Source organism: Melospiza georgiana, chromosome 8 (assembly GCF_028018845.1).
Source record: "Melospiza georgiana isolate bMelGeo1 chromosome 8, bMelGeo1.pri, whole genome shotgun sequence".
Taxonomy (NCBI): domain Eukaryota; kingdom Metazoa; phylum Chordata; class Aves; order Passeriformes; family Passerellidae; genus Melospiza; species Melospiza georgiana.
In genome coordinates, this window is record NC_080437.1 from 33,690,115 (window position 1) to 33,709,290 (window position 19,176).

Sequence of the window (19,176 nt, forward strand, 5' to 3'; positions counted from 1 at the left end):
AGGTTAATTAGTGGAAGGCATTGGTGTGGATCCACTTGTGTTCTGTTTCAAGTTTGTCTCTGTTTTGGTGTTTCTCAGAAAGGTCAAGCACCTGCCACAGTGTGACAAAAGAGACAAGGAAATCTGGCTGGGTCTCTGTCAGTCACTGCTGAAATCTACACTTTGGGGACATGTCCCAAATTCAGTGAAAATAATGAGCTGAAGTTAGAGGAAAAAACCCACAATGATACATGGATAAGAGAAGGGAAAGTGGATGGTGACAGAAGCTGAAAATATGTGACAGCTTAAAATATCCAATGAAAAAACGTATTTCCTAACTAGCACAGACAATGATTTCATTCATTTTCATTTTCATCAGTGTTTTACCCACACAAAGCTCAACCTCCTGGTAAAAGCCATACTCAGATATTCCTAAAACTCTTCTGCTGCCAGTAAATTAAATTTGGATCAGAGATTACCAAATGGCACCATGTTTATACCAACATGTGTAAGCAGATATTGTTTCTGTAGATTCCCAACCTGACTCACCCATCCCTGGAAGTGTCCAAGGCCAGGTTGGACAGGACTTGGAGCAACTGGGATTGTGGAAGGTGTCCCTGCCATGGCAGGGGTGGAATGAGATGGATTCTGAGATCCTCCCAACCCAACCAATCTGGGATTTGCAGAGAGACTGCAAATGAGACCTTCTGAGAGCTTCTTTGAGAGGTTACTGCACTTGTGGTTATCAGGCTGGATGAGAAAAACCCAGATGATAATGAAACCAATAAAAATGAGCAGCTGGATAACCTGACAGGGATAGTTAAGGAGAAGCCAGGCAGCTCCCACTGTGTTTTATGATTGTCAGGCTCTGCATGGGAGCAGATGAATGATGGTTGGCATTATCAAGCAGAATGGAGCATCTCCTGTTTTAACCTTTCATTTGTTTAACCTTTACTGTGTGGGTGAGGTTGTGCAGCTGAATTTCTTACTACTTGGAAAGGATTGTATTTTTCTCTTTTATATCAGGGATGATCAAGATTTAGCAAAGTTCTCACACAAGAGAACTGCTATAAGCTGTTCAAATGGATCTGTAATTACAATAGGGCTGAATCCACCCTCCAGTTTTATTTCTTGGCATCTCTGCAGGGCTGTCTGTTTTCCTCTAAGACTAAAAGGAAAAGAGATTTAAAGCACAGACTCTAGAAAAAAATTACCTGTTCTAAAGAGGTAGAAAAGGAGGCTAAATAGAAAACATTGGTATCCAGATTTACTGGCTTGTGGTTTGGATGTGTCTGAAGGTAAAATAATGGTGCTGTGTATTTCAAAGGAAAGGAACATTTTAACTCCCAAGTGCATAACTACAGCAGTAAATAGGGCACACATCAGTTTGCCATCATTATATCCAGGGCAGGTATAAACAGCATGAGACATTCACACATCTGATATTCCTGGTAAAACTCCTTGGAGCCTGAGTGTTTTCCAGTGCTGGACAATCAGAAAATAATTGCACAGACAAGTCCACTTGACAGCTATTAGGCCATTTATTTAGGAATGCCTGGACTAAAATGGAGTAAGGTCACCTGCATTAGTCCCAGTTCTGCTGTGCCCAAACTCGTGTAAGCACTAGTGACAGCCAGGAAAGAGCACCAAAGCCACTGTCCCCAGCACCTGAGGCCTTCAGCAATCAGAGTCCATCCAGTCTCAGCCAACAGATGTCCAAGGATTCCCCATCAAATCCATTTCTTGTTGTCAAATGAAAAATAATTTCTCACAGGAAGAACCTCAGTTCTGAGAACAAAGCACAGGAACCTCAAGGTTTGTAAAGTTAAACTCTCACACCATTATCTCAAGGTAGAAAGACCTCGCCAGGACTAAAGCAGTGGTTTCCACCTTCAATCCCATTTAAATTTGGCTATTTTGTTCCACTTCTGCCAGTGCATTCCAACCACCCACAAAGTTGCCTTTGGGGACTCCAGAGAGAATCCACCCAAAAAACTCAGTTCATAACCCAAAAAAACTTGTGTGCTCTTAATCTATTGTGATGGTCATAAAATCTACATATGCCAGTGAACACAACAAATTTAGCCGCAAACAAATTGTCTGCTGTCATTACTCCTTATTCCAAAATTATTTCACTTTGTTACCTGCACAAAGACATCATTAATCCCTTCCCACCTCTCAAGAAAAAAATATCCCTTCTTGACAAACTGCAATTATATTTGCTATGCAGAAATACATGGATGCTGTAAGGGTGCAAAGAGGGTGAAATTAGTAAAATATAATTCCACAGGATGGAATGATTGGATGAGTTGTTTACTTCTGTTACTTAATTGAATGATACTGACTTGGAGGCGTTCCATAATATCAGTCACAGGGAATTAAAAGTGCACTCTTCTGTTTCATTGGAGCCTTTGCTGTTAGTTAATGGTATCTGCAGAACCAGGAAGGGCTGAAATTGCCTAAGAAATTTAGGAATATGATTATTTACTACGCAAGGGCTCTAGATTATGTTTTTCATTCTGCAGTCTTTTGCCTTTTATGTGTTTCCTTCATTCCTTGACAATAAAAAAAATAATTAATGCAGATGGCACATGGCATTTTTACAGTAACTTTTCTGCTCTGCTTTATTTTTTCCTCAGTTTCAATGATATTTTGCTGAACGTCTTTTCCAAGAATCCTATCAAACTGGCAAAAACTGTAAATAGCAATCAAAATGTTTAAACCAGAATTGTATTTGGAAGAGTATGCTGCAGTCTGCTACCAAGCATGTTCAGAGATGTTTATTTAGCCACAGACTGGCTAAAATCATGCAGCTGACTCTGGTTCTTTAGGTATAATTTAGGTCATAACATTGAAGCTAATGGAGCAAAGTCGTATTTTCATCAGCTGGTACCTTCCTTCACAGGGAAAGTGTCAGAATCAACATCAGTTGATTCTTTCCTAGATGTGCTCTGCATCTTTCCTGAACCTCAGTCCTGTCCTGCTGTACAATTTTACTACTCAAAAGCCAACACTAAAGCACAACTCTTGCTCCCAAAGAGGCACGAGGCCAGAAAAGCAGCAGCAAGAGGAGCAGGCCTGCAGAGGAGCCCAGAACCCCTTGTATGTCACAGAAGGCAGTGGCAGGAGATGTGCAGGAGCACAAAAGGCACCTCAAGTCAGGCCAAAAATCAAGAAAAAAGATGGTAGAGAGGATGCACCCCTCAGTGACTAAGCCTCTCCTCTCATACATGACATAAGTGGCTGTATCCTCAGGAAAAGCTTTGTTCAGGTCCTTCTCCCACAACAGGGAAGAACTGCCACACCACAGTTGTCCTGATCCCAAAACCTTTTTGACAGGTTTAGTTCATGGAGTAAAATTGCAGCCTTGAAAAGCCAGAGGAGAAAACATCTGGAATTTAACTCTGGCAGCACAAAGCATCCTTAAATCTAAACAACCCAAGCAGGAAAGCAAAGGTGGGTTACTCGCTGCAGGCTTTTTTCCTGAAATGTAGCGCTTATCAAAGGGGGAACTTTCAGAGAAAGAGAGAAATTCTGACACAAGTTTCAATCACATTAAACAGAAGTTGTCGCCTCTCAGCTTTTCCTCCCATATGAGAATAAAACATAAAGAGTGTCAAAACTTTTTTGAGTTGCAAAAATATATCAATTTCATACTTTACATACTTTTTTCATTTTTTTCATTCAGAACACTTCTCGTTTGTAAGTATCTCTTTTTCGCTGTTGTTTCTATCCTTTCTCTTCAATTTTTACAGAAAACAGATTGACAAAGGATTAAACAACCCAACAAGCAAAACATTTCATTCCAGCTCAACTCAAATCACCTTCCTCCATTCTCCCTGTCCCTCCCCTCAACCGGGGGCTCCTTTTGGTTCGACTTCATTCTGATTTTTTTTTTCCCACCAAAAAATGAGAACCCCCCCCACCCCGAGCATCCATCCAGCTCCACAAACAGCAAGGCCTCACGGTGCAGAGAAAAAGGCATGAAGAGATGGGCTACGTAACTCTCACTACGACTACAGCCAGGCTGGGAGAAGCAGAGCTGGCGCCGCGCTCTACCGCCGCTGCCACCGCCGCGCCCGCTGCCGCAGCCGGCGCGCCGCCAGGCTCAGGGGCTGCTTCCCAAACTTCCTCATGATCTCCTTGATCCTCGCCAGGTTGGTCTTGGAGATGGTGAAGTCGCACTGGGTGGCGCCCATGTCGTAGCCCACCTCGCAGGTCTTGGTGGCGGCGGTGTAGCCCTCGGCCTTGACGCCCACCACGTACTCGCCCGGGTTGAGGAGACGCCAGTAATCCCCGTCAGCTCCTGGTGGGGGCAAAAAATGATGGTTTTCAGGGTTTTGATCCTTTCTCCTTGAGGATAGGGGTGTTTATAAAGTCACAGAATTGCTGAGGTTGGGAAACATGTCTAAGACCCTCAAGTCCAACCATCAACCATCACCATCATGTTGACCACTCAACCATGCCCTCACGTGCCATGACCACAGATTTTTTGAATGCTTCCAAAGATGGGGATTCCACCACATCCCTGGGTAGCCTGCTCCAGTTCTTTAAAACCCTTCCCATGAAGAAATTTATCCTAATATCACATCTAAACCTTTCCTGGAGCAACCCGATTCCATTAGATGAGGATCACAGCTGATTTGGAAGGGACCCACAAGGACCATCGGGTCCTTTCCCCTTTCTCCTTGAGGAGAGTGGTGTTTATAAAGTCACAGAATTGCTGAGGTTGGGAAATATCTCTAAGACCATCAAGTATAGCCATCAACCATCACCATCATGTTGACCACTCAACCATGTCCTCATGTGCCATGACCACAGAATTTTAGAACACTTGCAAAGATGGAGGCTCCACCACATCCCTAGGCAGCCTGCTCCAGTTCTTTAAAACCCTTCCCATGAAGAAATTTGCATCCAAACCTTTCCTGGAGTGTCACAGACATATTTTCTGAAAAATCCCTTTGCCAGGACTTTTCTCCTGAGAAGCTGAGAAGCCTCAGAGGAAGAGAAAAACAATAATTATCTGGTACTGTGGAACGCAACAGTTGCATCTTTGATTGGTCATATGTAGTTGTTTTTAATTAATGGCCAATCACAGTCCAGTTGTCTTGGACTCTCTGGTCAGTCACAAGATTTTGTTATCATTCCTTTCTATTCCTTGCCAGCCTTCTGATGAAATCCTTTCTTCTATTCTTTTAGTACAGTTTTAATATATGATTTTCTTTTAATATAATATATATCATAAAATAATAAATCAGCCTTCTGAAACATGGAGTCAAGATTCTCATCTCTTCTCTCGTCCTGGGACCCCTGTGAAGACCACCACACTGGGGCAACCTCAGTCCATTAAATGAGGACACAGAACATGAAGTCCAACTCCCAGCCCTCACCATCCCCAGGAGAAGTCCTTGGCCATGGGTAAGATGACACCACAGGTAGAGAACCCTCCATCCTCACACCAGGAGGGTGTCCAAGGGGCTGCTCCTGCTACAAATATCCCTCCTCATCCTGCCAACCCTAGAGAAAAACACATGTCAATCATATTTTCCAAATGGTGCAAAAAGGCTCCAAATCAGCTGTAGGTTTTTGGCAGTTGGAAAGGCCTGAGGCAAAATCTGGTGATTCCCAAGGGGTAGGAAAGACCTTTCCCAAACCAATCCTAACTGAGGGATCCAGAGGAGCCCCAGTGAAATATCCACATCACACATCCCTGATCAGACTGCCAGGACACTGATTTTGGTGCTGATTTGTTAGGAAGAATGTGTGAATACATAATATCAACTCACTTGGAGGAGTAAGGAAATATTCCCTTCTATTAAGCCATACATTGGGGTTTATTACACTAATTTTCCTACAAAGTAAATTCACCAGGACGTTTAACTACCTGGTTAAATGCACAAACCAAGCTCCTGCAATCAACTAACCTACTCAGAAAAATGTATTTAGCACCTCATTGAATCAGGAGATTTTGGTTTCTTCTTTTTCCCCACGAATGATCTCAGATATATCCATTTCATGTACCCATATGTGCATCAGGATTGTTTTAGGCTTCTTTTAAATATGATTTTAACCATCGAATATTCTTAGCTGTGAACTGAAAAAGGGGAAAAACTATTACCTAAAATTAGTTTTTCACTCTGTCCTGGAGGAACTCCCTGTGAAGGAAAGTACATATTCAAATATGCAATTCCATGTAAAAATAGAAATGGAACATCTCTGCATGAGGAGGGGTTGGGGTTTTTTAGCACTGATGAGACCTGACAGCCTTACTAACACCAGCCTGGGCTCACTGGCAGTGCAGAGCGCAGCAAAAACTGAAGATGATTTGAATAAAAATATTTTATTTTGGGGAAGGATCAGGCTGGTCAGCCTCTATTTAAAGAAACAGTGATTTAATTTAGGATTATATAAAATAAAAAAATGTGTTTTCAAACAGCAAGTGTTAACAAATGGCAATATTGACTATACCCTGATAGTGCAGCCTCTGGGTGTGCCAGAATTGTCTCTGATCAGGTCCATTCTTACATCCCATTATGATCAGGGGGGTTTTAAGTCAATATGACCACATTTAGGGTGATAATAAGGCCCACATTTTCTGTTCCTCATGACTCAGGGATTTTTAGGAAAGGCTCTAAGAGAGGCTCTTTATTCAGCTCTCCCTCACCACTGGGACTGTTGGAAGCTGAACAAAAGGCCAAACCACAAATCTGCCCAAATTCCTCCTATTTATCCCCAAGGGCTCATTTTCAGCAGTACCACGGGGCAGGCAGAGGGCTCTGCATCCCCTGTGGGATGTCACATCCCTGCTCCCAGCCTGGCTTTAGCCCCAGGACTGCAAAGCTGACCCACATTTTCCTGACACATTTAACAGTCAGTTCATCACAACCCCACACAGGGCCAGGAATAAACCTACACATTCACACCCCACTGGGAATTCACTGCAAAGCTGGGTATTAAACCTGCAGCAGGATGCACATTCCCTGTTTCCACTTAGACAGGAGTATTTCTGTCAGCTGTCAGTGCCCAGAATTTAATACCAGGCTAAAAGGTTGGGGTTTTCTGAAAATCAGATTAAAACCAGTAAAAAAAAAAATCAGAACAGATGGCAAAAAGAAACACAATTAAAAACACAGATAAATTTAGTAAATAATAGGTTTGCTGAAATAATAGGTTCCAGTGGGAGCAGGCTGGAGGCAGACTGCATCCATACCCACCTACTGGGGCTGGAAAGGGATTGCCATGTCTGCTTTGATAAAATAACAATGCATTACAGAACAAAGATAGCATTGCTATGAATTCAATATGCCAGACTACTCCATAAATTCCACAATTAAGAGAAATGTCCTTTGAGCCTGATAGGACAGACCTTAGTTACAATTAAGCAATTGTGAAAGTGAAAAAGCAGTTTTTACATTTAAATGTGCCAAATTGCACAGATTTAAATATATTATAAAAATCTTTCTAATGATTTTTTTACCAACAAAAGACTCTCCAGGAAACCTGGCCATAGTGCTGCATATTCAAAGCACTATACACAACTTAAACTCAACTTTTCTGTATGGACCAGGCATCCAGGTCCATGGATGCTGGATGAGGCTGGAGAATGGTAATACCAGAATTATGCTTAGCTTGGATCAATTAAATAAATATTTAATAGGTAAATATATTTAATATATTAAACATTACTAGATTCTACTTCAAAATCCTTGGGTTTTGGTACATAAAATGAAAATACGTATATGAAACCACTGCAAACTTACCAAAATATTCATAAAAATTTCTCTGGACACTGTGTGAAATTAAATTAATTACAACTTAGTTCAGAAACCACACAGAAGCATCTGTCTTTGAACTCTGGCTGTGACGAGTGTTTCACCAGGAAGAAACTGCACATTTCTCCATTAATATTTAATTTGTCATTTCCCAAATTACAGGAGGCAACCCCCAAAACTGTCTTGACACCATGGAGGGGGAAAAGGTGCATTTGTCCACCCAACTGAACTCTTTCTGCAGAGGTTTTCTCACAGAATCCAGCCCAAATCTGACTGTAACAATGTGGAATCACTCAGACTTAATCAATAGTTACATCTGCATTTAGGGAAAATGGAATAATTCCCCACAAAGCTCTTGCTCCTGGAATCAATGCCTTCAATTAGCCCATTAATGGTGTTAGCTGAATGTCAGCATCCCTCTCCTTCCATCAGGGATATTGTATCCAGGAGAAAGCCAAACCAATCTGCTTTTATTTCAGTCCACAGGAAGAAGCAAAGGAACTTTCTCAAACCTTTAAATGTTATTACAAGGCTTTTACAGGCAACTTCTGTCTGGCTCCACGGGGCAGCTGACCACGGTAATGCAGCAGTGAAACAGCAGAGCTCTGCTCACTTGAAACAAAACTTTTGTGAATAGAGATCCTGGCCATAATTCTTCCCCTGCTTGGCCTATTTTTACATCAAGGCAACTCAGAGGTTTAAATGGGCACATTTTTCATTTTAAAAGGTATAAATGAAGGGAGACTGCTGACAATTTGCCTTCTTTCTCTGGAGTTATACATGTCATTTTAGCTTCTTGGCTCCAGCACAAATCCTCTGGTTTCAGGGACTAATGAGACATGTATTGTTATCTGGATAATATGAAACAAGATAGAACTTTTATGTTCCCAATTCCACAGTGACTCCAGAGTGTGAGCTTAAATGTCTCATTAAAAAGAAAAATTAAAGGGACTGAAATAAGTATTTTTATTTTTACTAACAATTGCAGATGGCCTTGAGCCATAGAGGCTCAGCAATAAGTCAAGATGTAAATAGCTGCAAGATTCCCTGAGTGTTACAAGGTGGATTTTGAGATCTTGCACATTTATTGCACTTTATTTTTATTTTTTTTCATGACAATCCAGAGTATAGGGAGCTGGAGATTAATCACATATTGCATTAACTCAGAGCAGTACATTAATTTTGTTAACAGAGTAACACAACCCACACTTTATGGCAGACTTTCAGCACTGCCAAGGCTTCCAAGACAGGAAAAACCAGCTGATTACTTTAATTCCCACTGTCATTTCCCAGTGGTCCCATTTTGAAATATTTAAGGTAGAATCATTATTGCCTAATTAAGTATCTGTCATTCAATGCTTTCTTTCCCAATGCAGACACAGTAGCACTGAAATTAATCATAAACTAAGTTAGATATTCCAAGATTCATTATTGGCTCAGATCACCTCTTGTGGCAAACATGAAAGATTTGGAAGTCACAAAGCTCTGTGATATTCCAAGGCCTGAAATCAGTTTATCTGCCTCACTCTGTGCTTCAGTGGCAAAGCACATGGAAGTGGTAGCAAATGAAGAGCACAGAACCCCAGTAAAGAGATAAAAACCCATAAAATTAGCATTCAAAAACGTGTGGATATGGAACTTAGGAACATGGTTCGGTGGGTTTGTTTTTAACTATAAATCTGTTCTTTTGCACTGATATTTTGTATTTTGGGGTTTTTTTTACCTGTGCGAATGTCATGGTTAACACCTTCCACTGAAATAACAGCATTTGGGATTCCCTTCCCATGCACATCTTTCACAATGCCTTTGATGCCACGATGGACCTGGGAAGAGAATAAAAAAAACAAGTAAATATTGCACAGCAAAGAACAGTAGTATTCCTAGGAACTTACAATGAATCTTTAATTCCACAAGTGAATTACATTTCTTTATTCCTACTTTATGGCTCACAACTTCGTGGAACATCATTATTAACCCTGTAGCAGCCCTTCAGGCATTAACTTGAGAATCAGTTTGTGAATTTTGTTGGGATACCTGAGGCACCAAATTCAAGATAAAAAGAACAGATGAAGCAGCGGACACAATATTGGGGTCTTTTTCCAGCTGCCCTTTCTAGCAAGCTCAGCACCCACATCACATTTTCAGAAGCTTCATTACTTTATTCCCTGAAGTCAAACCAGCCTGGCTGAAGTTCTATGTCTATAAAAATACCAATTACCACATAATTAGTCATGCAAGAAAAATAGTAGGTGTTGGAACCCTAGTTGCTCAGAATTTTAGACATTCAGTACTATCAGGCACTGACCCCCCAAAAACCACTACACTTATCCTAAAACCATAAAAAAACTTCCAAATTGAAATAATAAAACTAAAATTATAAGTGTGTAGTTTAAATAAAAGTGTATAATATCACATAATAGAAAACTTAAAGTTTAAAAATATAATAATATATTAGTTTTAAAACAGAAAATAATCTTTCTTCTTTACCTTCTTATTCGCCTTCTTCTTCATAAATTTAAGTAGTATTATATAATCAAATAAAAAAGTCCACATTACAAAACACAAGGAATTAATTAAGTTAAAAATCAAAATAATTTAAGTACAATTTCTTAATTAGACCATTTATCCTTAAAAAACCTTGTAAAAACACAAGTCCATTTTTTAGTTGATTAATAAAGTACTGTAAAACTCACAACTTATAAAACTAATGTAAATAAGTATAAAAATATATAAACATCATAATATATAATATAATAAATATATAATATATAATATATAATATATAATATATAATATATAATATATAATATATAATATATAATATATTATATATTATATATTATATATTATATATTATATATCATATATCATATATTATATATTATATTATATATTATATATTATATTATATATAATATATTATATATTATAAATATAACATAGTATAAAGAATATAACATAATATAACATACCATATAATTATAATAATATATATTATTAATGTATTATTGATAAATATAGAAATAGAAAAACTAATACAAATAAAAACTAATAAACATCTAAATTCAAACCAAAAATTACAAGTGAATACCTGTTCCATAAAAACAATCAGGGACTCGCGGTTGTTTTCCCACTCCTCTGGCAGCTCGCTCTCGTGGGGATATTTGTCACAGCCAACATAGATGGAGAGCTCAAAGCAGTTTGTGTGCAGGTAGCTGAAGTCATTGATGCCTGCCAATATTGGGGAAAAAGGGAACAACTTCATGGCCTTTTTAATCTATTGATCAGATTGTTTTTACGCAAATTAATGTAACTTCTGTAAACGCAAGTTGGGCATTCATCTAGACGGCTTACCCTGCAGATTTGGAAGGGAAAAAAGATTTTAGAAATGCCAAATGTTCTGTAACAAAGTACCAGAGTGCTCGAGGCCAGGTTGGACAGGTGGCCTGGGTCGCAAGATGTGGCTGGGGGGTGTGTATTCCATTGCAACCTGTCAGAGGTGGGGCAGTTATCTCTGTTCATGGGGCAGTTTTCTTTATCTCTCCCACAGCCAATCCTCCTCCAGGAGATCTCTGCTGTTAATGGGCCATTGATTATTAATTACCTTCTGTCCATGGCCAGTGAGTGTCCCTGCATGGCTGATCCAATCCCAGCATCCCATGGGGAGATGCTCCGCCCAGGGGAGGAGCCAAGCATTCCTGCCTGGATCCAATCTGAGCTTTGGGACACCCCAGCAGCCTCTGCCCCCTGCATTCCCAGAGGAGCAGCTTTGTGCTGCCCTGCATGGCCAGAGGGAGCCCAGGCCCATCTGCAGCAGCCCTGGAGCTGCAGAGGAAAACTCCCCCCTTGTGCAGGATCCCTGCTGCAGCAGAGCCACAGCTGGCACTGCAGGAGGGCTGAGCCCCCCTGGGATGGGGCTGGGACACCACCCTGACACACACGGGGTCAGGGCATGTTCTGATTCTGTCAATGGTTTTTTGTATTAGTGCATTTTTTATTCTATTTTTATTTTATTCCTTAATAAAGTACTCTTTATTAAGGAAGAGTTAAGCGAGGGGGTTTGCATTTTCCGTTTCAGGGGAGGCTTCTTTAGAAGACACCTGTCTTTTCAAAGCAAGACAACAGGCCTTGGAGCAATCTGGGATAGTGAAATTTGCTCCAAGCAAGGGTGAAACTCGATGGGCTTTAAGGTCCCTTCCAACCCAAACCCTTCTGGGATTCTATTGATGGGGAAGATGGGAGCACAACCAGGAGAAAGGTCTCTATAAGAAAAAATTGTTCTTTTTGAAGAAAGCCCTAAGCATTCCTAATCCTGGACATTACCCACAAAGCAGCTCTCCCTTATGAGTGCCCTGGGTGGAAATGGAATCTGTCTGTGTTGGGTGGCAGGAAGGTGCAGCTGTTCACCCAATTCACAGAATTCCCATTTGATAGAACCCTGAATGCCAGGACACAGAGCTATGTGCTCACAGGGGCTGTTATGTAAAAGTGATTTATCAGAGCAGTTGGTGAAAGAGTTGCTCAGTCTGTTTTCCTCCCTGAGTAATCCAACAGATAGAAAAGCCAGAAAAATCAAGGCAGTAATAATTATTGTATGTTACATATGGTGTCTGTAGTTTGTAAGAAGTGAAAGGGTCTCTTTTCTCCCTATCATGGTGCTGCAGAAAACTGGGATTGCACTTTTGCTCTGCAATAGGGATTCCCATCAGAAATATCTCCTAATCAAGCCCCAGGAACCCCAGTGCCTCCAGTCTCTGAGGAGCTGCAGTTTAATTCTGCATTACAGAGCCCACTGTCACCTTTGCAAAGGGCTGGAGCACTAAGGAGAGCTGTCTTTACATACACAGCTCAAATATTTCCATTCTCCAGGTTTCTCTCCTCTTTCTCACCATTATTTTCCCTCCTTATTAGTTCTCCACTCTCACACAGATAACGAGATACAGAACATGAAATTTCTTGTTCCATCTGCACTTCTAATAAGAAAATATTTTAAAATATGTTTTTTAATGATCATTAATTGTTGTGTTTTAAATACAAAGATTAGCAGGAGTTGCATTCACCGAGTGCTTCTGAGCAAGAAGAGTTAAACCAAAATCCCTGTTCCTGTCCAATTAGCAGTAGTCAAGTATTTAATGAGCCCTCAGTGCCTTCTGGAAGCAGAGCAGGAGGATTATATAATACAGATGTTAAACTTTTCACTTTTGTTGATGGGGAAAACCTAAACATCAGCCAGTGGCATATGCTACTCTACATAAATGTGCTTCCCCTCCACTTGAGAAACAGCCACAATTATTTTCCCCTCACATACTGTATAACATTCTGATTAATCTGCTGTGAAATGTTTTGCCATACACACTAATTGCTCAGTTTTAATACGTGTATTTAAGAAAATGGCTTTGTGTTGCCAAGAGCAACTCTTTCCTAGTGCCTGAACATGCAAATTCAGCCTCAAAAACACAGGAAATAAAATTAAATCAACCCCTTTTTTGCCTTTGTGCAGTTTATCCAGTGCAGAAAGCTTATATGTAAAATTGCTGGAGAACTTGCATTCACTACAGTCAAAATAATGTGCAGGAAAAATCATGGCTGGGTTTTAAAGGCATGAGGAGGTGCTGGGTATCTGTGGTGCACATGCTTCTCTAGGGACTGAAATGAAATCTAATATTTCTAAATGAAATAAATATTTAAAAAATTATTTAATATTTATATAAATATTAGATATTTTCTAAATGAAATTTATCTAATGCCATCTAAATTTTCCCATGGCATGAGCAGTGAGAAGTTTCTGTGCAGGACCACTGCAAGGAAGCAGATGGAAGAGGAGAGAGGCAGTTTCAAGGTGTGGTACAGTGAGGAGATGTCACTCCCACAAAAGGATGGGTGGGAGAGCTTCTGCAAGCACTTTTTTAGAGGTCTTACCATAATGTAACAGAGAAGGACATAAATCATAATTAAAATATCATCAAGAAATAAAGCAAATCAGATGAAACAAATCCAAAATATAATTGGTCCTAAAAAATCAGGGTAATATTCAGCATCTATATTGTCCATCTTTACTTAATGGAACTCAGTGTGACAGCTGTTAGTGACAAGGCCAATGCCATCTTTTCTGGATTGATTCATAATGATGTTTCTTATTGCACTTAGGAAAATTAAATTCATAAATTGGATAATTAAGTGGTCAAGTTAGTTCTCAGAGAATGCTTTAGAATCTGTAGAAATGTATGGGATTGTACTTTCAGACCTAAGAGTTCAAGGTTTTCCCCAAACTCACCCAACAGTTTTTAACCTCCTGAAAAAATATTTGAAAAGGTAATTCTCAACTCTAGCCTTTAAAGGCTGGCCAACACTAACTATACATGGGCCAACATAAAAGCCATAAAAGCCACGTCCAAAATCCCAAAAATGTTCATGCAGTGGACCTGCAAGTTCCAAACATGAGCCAGGTTCAGCTAAACCTGGGTTTCAGAGACACTGGCCTGCATCTGTTTGCCATTAGTGCTGCTCCTGTTGTCAGCCCACTGGTGGCAGATGCCTGTGTCATTTCCTAATTTCAGGGAATATGCTGCTTGACTGATGCACTTAGAAAAACATGAGGATTTTGAGCAAAGGCAAATGTGCATAATGCTGTTAAAAATGGGTTTCTAATGGGCTTTCCTGGAAATCAAGGTTTTGGCCACACCACAGGCCATGGCTTCCCCTGTGTGCTCCTTAACAGGGTGACAGGCTTGGGTGTGTGGAGATTGATCCAGGCTATGATTTATCCTGGCAGCAGGAATGCCTGTGCAGCCCATGCAAAATTTAAGTGCAAGGACCTCCAGGTGTTTTAGAAATAGGAGAGTAGCAGGCAAACAGTAGCTTTTTATGGCATTTCATTGCAACTGCCAGTGCATGTGAGTGAGGGCTGATCTGAGGCTGAGTTCAGTCAGCAGGAGGCTGTAAATCAGGACTTCCTTATCTGGAATCTCTCCCTGAAGCCCCTGCTTCAGCTCTGACACTGGCTGTAGTGCTTTGCAGCAGTTTTCCTCTTGTCACCTTGTGTGGGGGTTTGGACTGGGTTGGTTTCTTCCTTACAAACAGTCCTGAGTGCACAGAGTTCTTAAAGCTAATGCTTTGAATGTGCATTTGTGGAAAACTTGGCTGCAAAAGTAGCAGTCACCAGGTATTAACGACAGCAATGACATCTGGAAATATTCCTCCTAGAACACACATTTTTGTGCGCTGCAACCCACACCAGGCAGCGCAGGCTTTACCCTAATTAGCAAGGGAACACTAATTGGAGCCTTGCCACTCACTTCCAGCCACGGTGTGCCACGAGGCTCCGTTGACAGTGCCATCCTCCTTCTGGAAGTCCTCGGTGTGGCAGGCCCTCCTCCTGGCGTCCGTCATCAGGCGGTGTGTGGAGGCGTAGGAGTAGGCCAGCCAGCGGAACACGTGGTCGTCAGGGGTGGGTGTGTAGTCCTGGGTTTTCCACATGGACCTCACCATGTCGTAGGGATAGGCCACCACCAGCTCTCCCCCCTGCAGGTTGCCCCCCAGCACAAAAGGGATTTTTTCCATCCAGGCGATGATCGCCCGCGTCTCCACCGCCACCTGGGAGAAAAAGCGACAGCAGATCTGGTTCAGCGTGGAAATCTGATTGTGCTGCTTCAAAGGAGAGCAGGATCAGGAGTTGCTGAGAGTGAGAGGCCAGCAGAAGGGATGTGGGCAAGGAGAAGGCCTTCTTTAAATTATGGTACTTGTCAGCCATTTTGGGAGGTCACAGATATCCCTTAAGAGCTAACAGAACCTTCACATCAGTAATTTATGGAACAGGAACATCTAGGCAGAGTGAGGCCCAGAGCAGGAACTGACAGAGGTGTCAGATGGTGACATTGGTCCCCCTCTTTGTTTACAAAAGAAAGGATTTTAAACATTGAAATAATGGCCATAAATTAAAACACAGGAAGTTTCAACTCAAACTTTTCCATGAGGGTGGCAGAGCACCCCAGCAGGTGCACAGGGAGGTCATGGAGTCTCCCTCTCTGGACACATCCCAAACCCACCTGGATGTGTTCCTGTGTCACCCACTCCAGGTGACCCTGCCTTGGATTGATCTACAGAGGCCCCTTTAAACTGTTACTATTTCATGATTGTGTGATTATAAAGTACTAAAAACTGCCACAGTGAAGCTGCTATTAATAGCTGACATTATAATTCAAAGGTCAGGCCAAAATAAATTAAATTTCTGGCACTACAATCCAATAAATGACGTTAACATAAGCCCACAGCAAGGTTTTGCATGTATCTGATCTGTTGCTGTGTTTTTCAAGATAAGAACATATTTCAAGTAAGAGCAAGTAAGAAAATCCCAGGACAAATCTGTGAGTGAGTTTTCAAAGAGCTCATCTATGCCACAAAACCTGGGAGAAGCCTGATCCACATGGCTGAGCTCATGCTGTGCTTCTCCTTGTCTACCTTGCTGCCTAAAAGTTGGGTTTGGAGTCCTCCAGGCTCTTGCAATAGCTGATGGAAAAGAAAATCCTCTAGGAAACAGTTTCTTCCTTGAGATCTCTCTCTAAATCCTGGGGGAAATGGTGCTTTTGTGGTGCATTTTTATTTCCACTGACATAAAGGGAATCATTGACTTAGATCAGGTGTGGAACTTCACTCCCAGGTTATTCATCTCTTGAGAATGTAAATCTCACTCTCTCAGGACGTCCCAGCTTTTGTGTCCCCTCTCCTGGCCTTACTCACAGTGGCATTTTCGGACAGGTACCAGTCAGGGATCGGGATGTGATGGTTTGGAACTTTTCTTTTACTTTTCTTCTGATCTTCTGACTCCCAGAGCAGAGAGTTTAGGTCAGGGAAGTTATTGTTGATGTCAATGCCGTCCTGAGTCCATCGTCCTAGAGACCAGCCCCCCAATTCTGAACCCTTGGATTTAAAAAAAAATAAAAATAAAGAAAAAATAATTAATGTTCATTCAGATTAAAGACACCTATGAGCCCCTGCAGAATGTTTGGAAATGTCCCAGAGATAATTCTATATAGAGAAATGGAAGATTAATTATTTAATTAACTGAATTAACTCATTGGCACTTTAAAAAAGTTTTTGTATGAAATCTTGAATGAGGTGAAGGAAAACCCATGAAAATTTACTTGAGGTTAGCCAAAATATATCTCTCAATGGAGACAGCAGACATTCCCTCCCATGACCATGATTTTGACTTTCCTATTCCAGTCTTCTGCAGACTGCTCTGGAAGATTTTCCAACGCATTTGACCAGCCCCTACAATTTTTCCTGGTGTCTGTCTTCATCCAGACTGAATTATTATGATGCCCAACACATCATGCTCTCCTTAAAGGCACACTATAAAATTTCAGCTGGAGAGGAATGCAAATTTTCACATGCTGAGCTTGGTTTCTAGTGAGAAACAGATTGCACAAATTTTCCATTTTCCATAATGGAGTTCCCATGGCTCTGTACATCTCAGGATGGTTTCCCCTGGCAGTGTTTGTGATCCTTCTTTCATGTACATTTTCCTGTTAGCCAACATCACATCAAACACTGTTTCTTTCAGCTTTTCCTCAAGATGGTTTGTGTTTACTTTGATGTGCCCATCTTTTCATTTTTAAATTTCGATCGCTCGCAAAACGTGATCTTTGAAGAAAATAAAGACAGGAGGAGCATTTTTGATCCATCTACTGGAAAGAAAAGAATTCCTTGATGTGCTCATCATCCCCATTACCGCTTTATAGGCCTTGTCATATCCATCAGGGTTCACTGAGGGCAGCAGGTGGATCCTGGTGTCCTGGATGAGGTGCACAATGCGTGGGTTCCCAGCCAGGTATTCCTGGCACATGAACTGCATGAGCAGAAGGATCAGCTCTCGGCCAAGCACTTCATTCCCATGAGCTCCTGCAATGTAGTGGAATTCTGGCTCTCCTGTGGAAAAAAAAAAATCCCACGGAGCAGAGTTGTAGTCGGAGCAGCAAATCAAATCTCTATCAAACAGCTTCAATGTCAATCAGCAACATTTCACTTAAGGGGTGTGGAGAAATGTCTCAGCTGCACAGATGAGAGGTGAAAATGTCAGTTTGGAGAAATAAATTGCTTTCTGTTGCTATTTTAGAACTGGCTTGTGTATTAGTGATATCTAAAGCCACTGAGTAAAAGCTCTAAAAACCCATATTTGATTAAACATATCTTTAATTATACTCACAACTTCAGCATGTTAGAGGTGGATTTTAACAGTGTTAAAGGTCTAAAAGTCACATGAAAAATACTGAAAAATAGTTTGCTAGAAGAGAATTTTCCTAATAACCAATCTAAGGATATTATTCATGGATACAGCAAAGCACAAAATTATTTTATTCCAACAGCTCTCCCAGGCACTGGCACAGTGAGAACAACCAAAGATCGAATGAGTTTCTTCTATGCTGAAGAATTATATCATGGTAGGAAACTGAACCCCAAACCTCATGAGTGAAAAATTATTTGGAGATTTGACCTGTCCCTGCAATGCATTAAGGTAAATTTCTATCCAAAGCTACATCAATGCCATAACTAAAATCCATCCTCCAGTATTAAAGTTCACTTTTATTTTACTACTGTAAAGAACGATCATTAAAGAATTTGATCCCACGTTCAAAATGTCCTCTATTTGTGCTCACCCTCCTCTTCCCAATTTAGAAATACAGCACTGAGGTTCAACCCACATACATTTGAAATCTTTGCTGCCATGAATATAATTCCATCAGTGATAATTAGTGCAGATATGGAGGAAGAGGAGGGGGAAAAAAGGCCAAATTCCAACACCCCTTCAACAGATTTAGTGAAGATTAAAATCCTAACCAACTTCGTGTTCTCCTGGGTTGTCAGAAATCTCCACTGCATACAGCTTCAGTCCTTGGTGGCTTTTTCCAATATTGTAAATTCTTGTGATATTTGGGCACATTTTATTCACAGTTTTCATCAGCTGCCAACAAAAAAAAAGAGGAAAAAAAGAACATATTAAGGCAATGCAGCATCACAACAGATCCACGATGAATTGGTTCATTCTAAATTGAATGTGGCACAAACTCTTAATTTGCTTCTCTGATTACTTCTTAGTTGTAAAAACTTTATGCTTAGTTCATGAATTTATAGCTATGCTATCTCATTTTTAAAACATTATGCCACAGAGAGTAATTAAAATAATGGAGAGTGTATAAAATAACCACACCCTGTGAGGTACTCTAGATAAAGGACTTGAGGTGACCCAGGGTGTCAGTGCACAGAAATGCATTTATTTTGCAGTTGCCACATTTCAACAGAAATATGAATTTTTCCACTCTGCCAGCAAGCAGAGATACTGCATTAAAAGCAGTTCTATTTTAGCTAAAGGCTAAAACCCTGCTGTATAAACAATGTTACTGACTCAGACCTGTGTTTACTAATTTCT

At 40.7% G+C, this 19,176-nt stretch overlaps 1 protein-coding gene across 1 annotated transcript in view; it reads right to left on the bottom strand.

Annotated features, from left to right (window-relative positions):
- Nucleotides 1-3,917: 3,917 nt before the first annotated feature.
- CPXM2 (carboxypeptidase X, M14 family member 2) overlaps nucleotides 3,918-19,176 on the bottom strand; it is a 66,126-nt gene continuing 50,867 nt past the window's right edge. Inside the window, exons 7-13 of the mRNA XM_058028871.1 lie at nucleotides 18,588-18,711; nucleotides 17,482-17,678; nucleotides 16,488-16,667; nucleotides 15,047-15,344; nucleotides 10,843-10,982; nucleotides 9,475-9,574; nucleotides 3,918-4,285 (exon numbers count right to left, since the gene is read on the bottom strand). Coding sequence (XP_057884854.1) covers nucleotides 4,035-4,285; nucleotides 9,475-9,574; nucleotides 10,843-10,982; nucleotides 15,047-15,344; nucleotides 16,488-16,667; nucleotides 17,482-17,678; nucleotides 18,588-18,711 — 1,290 coding nt within the window. The 3' untranslated portion in view covers nucleotides 3,918-4,034. The remainder of the gene's footprint in view (nucleotides 4,286-9,474; nucleotides 9,575-10,842; nucleotides 10,983-15,046; nucleotides 15,345-16,487; nucleotides 16,668-17,481; nucleotides 17,679-18,587; nucleotides 18,712-19,176) is intronic.